The sequence below is a fragment of the Tasmannia lanceolata genome, unplaced genomic scaffold (genome assembly GCF_043159265.1).
Source record: "Tasmannia lanceolata isolate RefF3 unplaced genomic scaffold, GAP_Taslan_0.1 ptg000020l, whole genome shotgun sequence".
Lineage (NCBI taxonomy): Eukaryota > Viridiplantae > Streptophyta > Magnoliopsida > Canellales > Winteraceae > Tasmannia > Tasmannia lanceolata.
Genome location: NW_027518697.1, coordinates 28,180,803 through 28,190,922, shown reverse-complemented (window position 1 = coordinate 28,190,922; position 10,120 = coordinate 28,180,803). Strand labels below are relative to the sequence as shown.

The 10,120-nt window shown below is 37.1% G+C and overlaps 1 protein-coding gene across 1 annotated transcript; it reads right to left on the bottom strand.

Annotated features, from left to right (window-relative positions):
* Positions 1–1,994: 1,994 nt before the first annotated feature.
* On the bottom strand, positions 1,995–2,633 carry LOC143853940 (uncharacterized). Its single transcript, XM_077363635.1, has one exon. It carries the CDS (start codon positions 2,631–2,633, stop codon positions 1,995–1,997), a length of 639 nt encoding a protein of 212 aa, XP_077219750.1.
* Positions 2,634–10,120: the final 7,487 nt, after the last annotated feature.

The following is a 10,120-nucleotide window of genomic DNA, read 5'->3' as shown; positions in this document are numbered from 1 at the left end:
TATGTTTTGGTAGGTGTTGGACTTCCAACTACCTTACCGCAGTCTCCCGGGGAACCTCGGTCGACCAGCCCTATTTGAAAATTCAGTTCTTTTAATAAAAATTTCAGGGACTTGGGCCATGGTCTTTGGGCTTTTGTCCTAAGTTTTCAAATACATTTTCCTGAGTTTTCAAATAGATTTTTAAGTTCATTTTAAAACTTTGTTAAGTGTCTTTAACATCTCTAAAAACAAAGGAGAGGAGTACAATCTAAATTGACTTGAAAAGCACTTCAATCTTCTCTTGAACTTTGGCTTCAAGTCACCTTCACTTCTTGGATCTAAAGATTCTATGGCACTCCAAATGGTCTCTAATTAAGCTTCTAGGCCTTGATCCAAGCTTCCTTGAATTCACACTAATGGGATCTACAACTAAAGACAATCAAACACATTAAGTGACTCAAAATCACTTGTGTTTGGAATCATCAAAACAAGAATGAAATGCCAAGGGTGAGAACTATTGGGCTTACATTCTCCCCCTTTTTTATGATAATAACCACAAGAGATTTTCTAATAAAAGCATAGACATTTCTCTCCCCCTTTGGCATCAACAAAAAATTGGGACAAGAAACAAAAGGGAATAAAAAATTTCAATTATGTAGCTCCCCCTAAATCAAGGAAATTATGCAAACTACAACTCCCCCTTTTTAATTAACAAATTCAATTAAGGAAGGTTTAGTTAAAAAAGGGGTTTTAAATGAACAAAGCAAGTTTTAAATATCCCCCATTGGAAATACAAACTCCCTCTATCAAAATATCAATTTTAATATAGGAGAGGAGAATAGAATACTAGAAATGCCAAGGAAAAAATATAAAAATTCATTTTAGACCCTTGAGCTTTAAAAACACTAAAAGATATTCCAAGATTAGTATAAGCCCCTAAACTAAGCCAATTTTAATATGAAATCAAGTTTGGGCTTTGGGAAACCAATCTTTCTTGGTCCCAATGCTATCCCTACTCAACTTAGATGCACATTGAAATTGATAATGCCCATGAAGGCTACAATAATGGCATCTAACTAAGGGATTAGTAAGACTAGTTCTATCATGATAAATATGTTTAGGCTTAGAACTAGCCTTTTTGAGATTATGTCTATAATTTTATCTCCATTCATAAAACCATATAGACACATCCTTAGCCTCTTATTTTCATTTTGAAGATGATTTAAATGGTTTGAAAATACAAATCTTTCATCTTCAAAAGACTTCGATGAACTTGCCAAGTTTTGAAAGCTCAAAACTTGAGTTTCAGGTTCACTAAAGCAACCCTTAAGGGTCTTATTTTCAAGCCTTAAATCATTTTCCAATTGGGCTTGAGCTTGAAATTTCGAAGATAATTCTAATTTTAATGTTTCAAGTTCTTTTTCAATATGAAAAAGATTGTTCTTTAAAACATTATTTCTACTCAATTGTAAATCCAATGTTTTACAAACCTCATTATATGACATATCATTATCACTAGAATTAGAACTTGAAGAGTCATGGGAGCTTACCTCAATGTCATCGATGCTTGCCATTAAGCATATGGTAGTTGATGGGAGACCGTCGGTGACACAAAAGTTGGACTTCTCTTCTCTCGAGCTCTCGTAAGAACTCCCACTGATACAACTTAGTCCATCATATGTAGCCACGTACGCCTTCTTTTTCTTCCCAAACTTCTTCTTCTTTCTCTTCATTTTGAGGACAGGGCAATCCAGTCTTATGTGTCCCAATTGTTTGCACTCGAAGCACCGGGGTTGCTCATCTTCTTCTTTCTTCTTTTCTTCCTTCCTCTTTTCTTCTCTTTTCTTTTCTTACTTTTTATTCTTATCTTTTCTTCCCTTCTTCTTCCATATTTTCTTAAACTTCTTGAAAGCTTCCAATTCATCACTATCGAAACTCGAGGAAGAAGATGATGATTTGGTGGCAAAGGCAATGGATTTTCCTTTATCTTTCTCCTTGAGCCTTGATGCTTCGGCTTATTGGTTCTCCCTTCTCTTCATCTTCATTTCATGTGTAATGAGGGATCCAACTAACTCATCTAACTTCACATTATCAAGACCCTTAGATTCTTCGATCGTCATGACCTTAGGGTCCCAACTAAATGGAAGACACCGGAGAAGCCTCGTCACCAATTCCAAATTTGTATAAGTTTTACCTAAACCTTCAAGCTCATTAACAATATTAGTAAAACGAGAGTACATTTCGGAAATGGATTCATTTTCATACATTTTAAATGCTTCAAGGTCACTAACAAGAAGATTAACTTTAGACTTCTTGACTGGTGAAGTCCCCTCATGAGTGGTTTCAAGGATTGTCCATATTTCCTTAGCCGTTTTACAAATAGAAACCCGATTGAATTCGTCAAGAGATAGAGCACAAAAGATTGTGTTCACTCCTTTAGCATTCAATGCGGCTCTCTTCTTTTGAGCGGCCGACCACTTACTTCTTTCACTTGTGGGAGCAATGTATCCATCTTCAATTAATTCCCACATTTCATAATCTAAAGATTGTAAAAAGAAACTCATCCGGGTTTTCCAATACCCATAATTTGAACCATTAAAGTATGGGGGTCTAGAAACGGATTGTCCTTCAACACATCCGGAAGAGGTTGCCATTATCTTTTTCTCTTCTATTTTTGAAATTTCAGAAACCTAAATAAGAGCCTTGTGCTCTGAAACCAATTGAAAACCTAGGGGTGATGGCAACCTAAGAGGGGGGTGAATTGGGTTTCAAAAACTTTTCCCAAATTAGTGCTGAATTAAAAACAAATGGGAAAACTAAGCTTAAGTACAAAACCAAGGTAGAAATCAAATGCACATACAAAAGAGATAAAGAGAGATATATAGAGAGTGTGCACCGGATTTATAGTGGTTCGGTCCAACCCAAGGACCTACTCCACTCCACCAAGAAGCCTTCTTGATGCCTTCACTAACAACCCCCTTAACGGTGAGGATTAAACCAAATACAATCTGGAGAAAAGGCTCTGCGTCTCCCTCACTCGCCTCCGTTGGGATGGCTTCGCGACTCCACGCTCACTCGCCAAATTACAATAATCTTTAAAGAAAGAAAAACTAAAATCCCTTCAAGAGGGTTACAAAAGATAGATGGAAGATATACAAATGTATGCCTAATCCACTTCTTTGCTTAAATATGAGAAAGGCACTAAAACAACTTTGATTTGATGTTATGGATGTTCGAGATGTTGCAAAAAGATGTTTAGATGGTTTTAGATAAGGTATATATAGCCCACTTAAAAATATGACTGTTTGGGGGTAAAACTAACTGGGTTAAAAAAGTCAAGCCCCGCAGGCCCCAACGGCTACTTTTCGAGACCGTCGCGGTCGACTGAGGTATCGCGGTTGCCTGCCCTATCGGGCGCTCTCTTTTTAATTTGAAATTTCTTATCGCCGCAGTCGATCGGGTATATCGCAGTCGCCCACCGAGAGCAACCTGGACATTTTTATTTTTGTCCAGTTCCCTATCCGCGGTCGACCGGCCCGACCATGTTGGATTGTTCCTGGATTTCAAGAAACATATCCGTGGTCGCTCGGGAGGTCCTGGTTGACCGGTCCGCTATGTTTCGGTAGGTGCTGGACTTCCAGCCACTTTACCGCGGTCGTCCGGGGATTTCCAGCCACCTTACCCCAGTCGACCGGCCTTGTTTGAAAATTCAATTTTTTTAATAAAAATTTCAGGGACTTGGACCATGGTCGTTGGGCTTTTTTCCTAAGTTTTTAAATACATTTTCCTAAGTTTCCAAATAGATTTTTAAGTTCATTTTAAAACTTTGTTAAGTGCCTTCGACATCTCTAAAAACAAATGTGAGGAGTACAATCTAAATTGACTTGAAAGGCACTTCAATGTTCTCTTCAACTTCGGCTTCAAGTCACCTTCACTTCTTGGATCTAAATATTCTTTGGCACTCCAAATTCTCTCCAATTAAGCTTCGAGGCCTCGATCCAAGCTTCCTTGATTTCACACTAATGGAATCTACAGCTAACGACAATCAAACACATTAGTGACTCAAAATCACTTGTGTTTGGAATCATCAACACAAGAATGAAATGCCAAGGGTGGGAACCATTGGGCTTAAACTGAATTAGTTGTCTTTAAAGATTTTACTCTTTTTGAAACTTTTTGTTTCACCCTAGTTTTAACTTTTCACAATCAAGTTAGTCTGATTAATTAAGTTTAATAGCAATGATGCGGACTTTATTCCCTAGTTGATTTTATAACTTGATTAGAATGATGAGACGCCTAATTAGTAAGAGATGAATATGAAATTTCAACTTAAGTGCTAATCACTCACTCAAGCAAGGATATGAATATGAAAGCACATACAAGAGAGAGTAAGAGAGATGTGTACCAATCACCAATCAAGAGAAGGAGGTAGAGAGTCAAAGAGATGAACACAAGGATTTTATAGTGGTTCGAGGCAAGCCCTACGTCCACTCTTCTAAGTTTTGCTCATTAGGAATTTCCACTATACGATCCTCCTTTCTTACTGGGCCGAATCAATGAACCCTCTTACAATGAGATTCACCTCTCTTAGCGGGCCGAATTGGAGACCCTCTATAAAACACTCGATTCTCCTCTCTTAACGGGCCGAATCAAAGACTCTCTCTAGAAGCTTGATTCTTCTTTCTTATCGGGCCAAATCGTAGACCTTCTCCTTACAATAGTTGAATGAAGGAAGATTGAGCACACTTCTTTAGCCTCTTTGTAGGCTTGATTTACACAAATCAAGCTCACTACAAGACTCTAAAAGAAAATTACAAGCAAAGCTTAATCTACTCTCAAAAGGGTTTAATCAAGATCAATGAACAAATGAGGTGGGGAGAGAGATTCAAGGCAAAGAGGGTTTGAAAGTGTTTGTATAGGCCTTAGATATGTTTGAAAACCCTTTTGCTTAAGTTAAAATGAGAGTTTAAAGCCATATATATAGCCAAAAATGAAAACTAGCCGTTACAGGGGCAAAACGGTAATTCTGTGCAACTTTTAGAACACCAAGGGCTATATTTTTTTCAAACAGAACCTTTCTCGGAACTCCGAAAAAATTCTCGGAATTCCGAGTAAGGCAATTTCAGCAGATTTTCTCGATTTGTAAAATTCATAACTCACTCGTTTCTTGATGGTTTTTTACGCTTTTATACTTGATTTGAATGAAAATGATCAGATATTTCTGTTAAAAATATTTTAAAAATATTTGAAAATGTTTTGGACCTGTTATGATAAATTTATATGCTGGATCAATTTCTCAAGTGCTACTTTCATGTCTTTCCATTTTGAAACTTAACATAGCACTTGGGCTTTGAGGCCACTTCGTTTTCGGTCACTTTTGAAAACTTTGTAGGGTATTTTTTACTATGACTTAAGTAAATTTATGAGTGCCTTGATCAAGAATAAATCCAAGAGAAAGAGCAATACATTCTACCATTTTAAACGCTCTCTTGAATGACTCATGTGCTAGCCATTGCTTGATCTTCCATTCAATACATGGCTTGCCTTTGGGATCTTCATCTTGACCTTGAATTCTTGACATCTTCGATTATTCAAGGTTTTCTCATGTGGGATGATGTCAGCAATGTGTTCAAGCTTCTTTGTCCATAAGCATGTTGATCCTCAACTTTGGCCTTCATTGTTCTTCCTTTGCTTGTTCAATGCTTGAGATGCTTGAGATAGAGCTTCACCTTGATTGTACCTTCAAGGAATGATGATCCGAGTTTGATCTAGCTCCTTTGACAGTTGAATTGTTCATCCTCAAGCTTTTGGCCATGATGGTGGTGTGCTGGTACGGACTGACCTGTGAATGGCTTGTCTATAGCAGAACACTCTAAGGCAATACATTAGTCCATAAAAGAACTAATCAATTTGTATTTGTTGATCATCAAAACATGGTGATTAAATAAACCCATGGGAACACTTGGGCTAACAAACGGTTTTGGTCAGAGTAGTAGGCCTAAAAAAATACATGGCCAGGTGGATTTGATAAAAATTTTATCAAAGGATTTTCACAAAATAAGTTTTGAAACAGTTTTAGCAAATGCATTTGCGGGCCGACACTGCTTCACTGAGAGGTATACCATGAGTGAGCCCAAGAGGTAATTAATGTCCACCCCCTGTAGGACTCAACTCGGTAGATGTGGACTTGGAGAAAGGACTGGCACATTTGATGTGATTAGGGGTATGATGATTTGACGGTTATCTTCAGGGTTACGTCTCAATGGAGGTCACTAACTCAATGCGATTATAGCATTGGCTACAGAGCAATAATCGCAGTGGGGTCCATTTCCATTTATGGGTTTTGCAGGATCTACCGTTAAATCCCTGCTACGATCCTACTCACTACTCGATTGACCTATTATAATCTATTAGATAGAGGTCCCGCATTTATTTGGTTGCATATACGAACTAGTTTCATGGCATTGGATGCATTGAAAGGATACACACAATGTATATAGTGTATTTGCACTATAGTATACATTGGGAATACCAAAATGGTTAAGTATTAACCATAAAGATTATTTTGGGAATTATAGAAAAATATGGATGGTGCTTTAACCCATTGGATGAGAGGAAATATGTTTATTTAATTAAAAATTAAATAAACAATTGTAAGTTAAGCTTATAGACTGGTTTTACTAAAACAGTCATAACTTACTCATCTCTTAGCCAAAATTAATGTATCAGTACTTGTTTTGAAGAATGTTGAAAGATCTATAACTTCATAATTTATGATTTTTCTAATTCGGCCATTTACTTGTCCAACAATGAGGTCGAAATTTGACCTATAACATTATAGCGGGAATGTAGAAAAAGGAAAGAGTAGGAGATATTTTAGGGATTATTTTTATCCAATAAAGCAACCCACATTTTTTACTTGGAAAAAACCCAATTTAGGGCTTTCTAAAAGTTCAAGAATTTCTAAAAACATTCCCTCATTATTTGGTTTCTATTTTGAAAAAGCAAACTAGCTTGTTTCCAAATTGGAGCTTCCAATTGTAGCTAGTTTCCATTGTTTTTGGAATTTCTCTAGAAACTTTCGATTGTGCATATTAAAATTGAGAACTCTATAAATACAAGAGAAAGGAATAGAGTTTGCAACAACTCTTCCTTAATTTCATGTGCTGAAAATTTTCTAGAGACACCCCAAAGTCTTTCTCTTATTCTTTAATTCCATCAACTAGTTTTGTCTTTTCTAACAAGAAGACAAATATCCAACCAAGCTCTATTAATCTAAATATATATTCTCATATTATAATCTGATTTAGATCAGATTATAAAGTAAACAAAGAGTTGTTTACAAGTTCCTTTGTGCAACAAAAGGAATCCATCGATTCAACTTGTGGTTTCGCATCGATTAGATCATTGGCGGATGTTCGAGAAGTAGATCACACAGACGTTTATCACGCAGACGTTTTTTCTTCTCATCAGCAAAATAAGGTATTTATATTTATGTTTATTAAATCACTATAAAATTAATTAGTCCCTAGAAATCCTGGGTTAGAGCAAAAATTTTGTTCTACACGTTTTAATTTTTCACTACTTGTAGCAATTTTGCTCAGGGTTTTTCCAACCTTTCTAACAAGTGGTCTCAGAGCTAACTAGGGAATAGATTAGGAGGCTAACAAACCAAAGATAGATCATGCGATAATCCACTGTGAGTCCGGACGTTTATCCCGGCTATCAGAGGTTTCTAGTCCTGGTGTGTCACTATAAGAAAAAGGACATTCAACAACATTCTTTTACCGACGTTCACAAAAAATGCCACTAATATAATATATATGCCGATGTTTGTAAAACTACCGACAGTGAAGAATTGCTCCCGCGGGGATTAACTTATCCCACCCAAAAAATGCGTAGTATTTATTTACTGACGTTCAAGGAACGCCAATAAAAGTAATTATTTACAGATGTTTTCTATGTTAAACGTCAGTAATTAATTGGATATATGCTTTCCATTTTTTGTGACATTCACGACCATCTTTGGTTATAAGAATTACCTGCTTTTTTTCCCAAACGTAGGTGACTTGTTAAAAGATAAAGTCACGCCCTAGCTTCCCCCACCCCGTGCTTTCTAAAACGTTCTCTCCTTAATCTCGGCACAAAACCCTCGAGAAAAACCAATTTTCGCCCTTCTAAATCGAAACCTCCCTTTCGTGCAAAAAAAAACCCTATCTCCGTTAGCTGGAGGAAAAACCATAATCTCCATCCTCTTCAAATCATCTCTGTAGAATGGTCCTAACCCTCAATCTGAAACAGGTAGGGCACATCATATAGCAGCCACAAACAATAAGAGGAAAACCCACATCGGCAATCATATCAAAGGAGCTCTCCAGCTCTATCCAATCGTATGTTAGGGTAAGTTCTCTACATTATTTTTTTTTCATTTTATACTATTTCTGGGCTTTTTTCATAAATAATTTACTTTCTGCTTATTGGATTTCTGTGCATTTTTTTTCCCTATTCTTCTATTTGTTCATTGCCAATATAGCTGCCACAAATAAGAAGAGGAAAACCCACATCGGCAATCATATGAAAGGTGTGCTTGGGTTTATCCATTTTGTTAGCACATAACCCATGTAAAATTTTTGGGAAAATTACATTTACACCCCCTCTAGTTTATGACACATACACTTCTACCCCTGACTTTCTAAACGTGACAATTACACCCCCTGAGGTTCCATTTTGTTATAAGTATACCCCCTTCATCAACTCGTCGTTAGTTTAACCCGACGGAACGGCTCAAACTAACCTGGGTTGTATTTGTAGGACCGAAATACCCTCGTCTCTGTGTTTAAGGCAATTACAGACCGTTAAGGTATCTTTATTTTAAAAATAAGGGTTATCCTTCCTTGTTGAAGAGCAACTGCGACGGGTCAAGGTTTCGCATTTCTTCCCAAGTGATTACGGTTAGGGTTCGGAATTTTCTACTACAAGTTTGTATGGTTTAGCATTACAACATAGTATTTCTTCATTTCGTCCTCTGAAAATGAAGTATTTCTGTGGTTATTTGGGAGAAAACTTTGCCATTTCGTCCAATGTGATGTTTCTTGCTTACTTGTCTGTGATTAATTTAGCATTTCTTAAGTAAACCATAATATTATTTCTAACCTAAACCCTAATATTTCTTCTTTACTTGCCTGTGATTATTTAGGGGTTTTGTTGTATTTTATTGATTTTGTTCAAATGTGAGTCGGATTGATTCTTTTGAACAGAAACCCTAACTGCATTTTGCTTGTTGGTTCATTTTTTCGTTAGAAACCCTCATTAGTGCATTACGACAGTTAGGGTTTCCCTAATTTGGGAAAAAGATGACAGTTGGTCTTTTTTTTCATAGGTAGATGCCATCAACTGGTTCCTCTTCGACTGGACAACGTTCACAGGGTTTCGCCTTTACATCATGCCACTGTGGACAACGTTCACAGGGTTTCACCATTACATCATGCCACTGTGGACAACGTTCAGAGAGTTTCGCCTTTACATCATGCCACTGTGGACAACGACATCCAATGAGGACATCAAGGACGAGCAATAACTTCGGGAGAAGGTTCTTGGGCTGTTCTGGGTATGAGGTGAGCAATCTATTGTTAATGGTCATGTTTTGGATATGAACTATGTGTAAGCCTAAATGACCTTGTCTGATTTCAGATAGGTGCTTCGTGTGGTTTCTTCGAATGGGTCTATCCACCAATATGTCTTCGAGGAAGTGCTATCGTACCAAAGGTTATGGAGAGGTTCTCAAAGTTGCTGACGGAGCTTGAAAGGTTGGAGGCCGAAGTCGCCAAGTATCGTGGCAGGAAAAAGGTTTTCCGGACCTTAATTGCCATTTCATGGGGTGGTGCTCTTCTCTGTGCTGTTTTCGTACTGGTTGTAGTTTATTGGAATGGGACTGTCAGTGGGAAGAAAATGTATTAGCCATTGATCTGTCTGTATGGAAGTGATGTTTTGAAATATTTGTAATCTAACTCTATGTAAGAAATGAGTTGAAGAAATGAAAGTGGATTTTTATCCGTTTCTTATCATGAAGATTTCAGTCTTTACTTCTTAATTGGAAAACAATGAAAGGCATTCAATCAACATCAATAGACAATAGATTTTA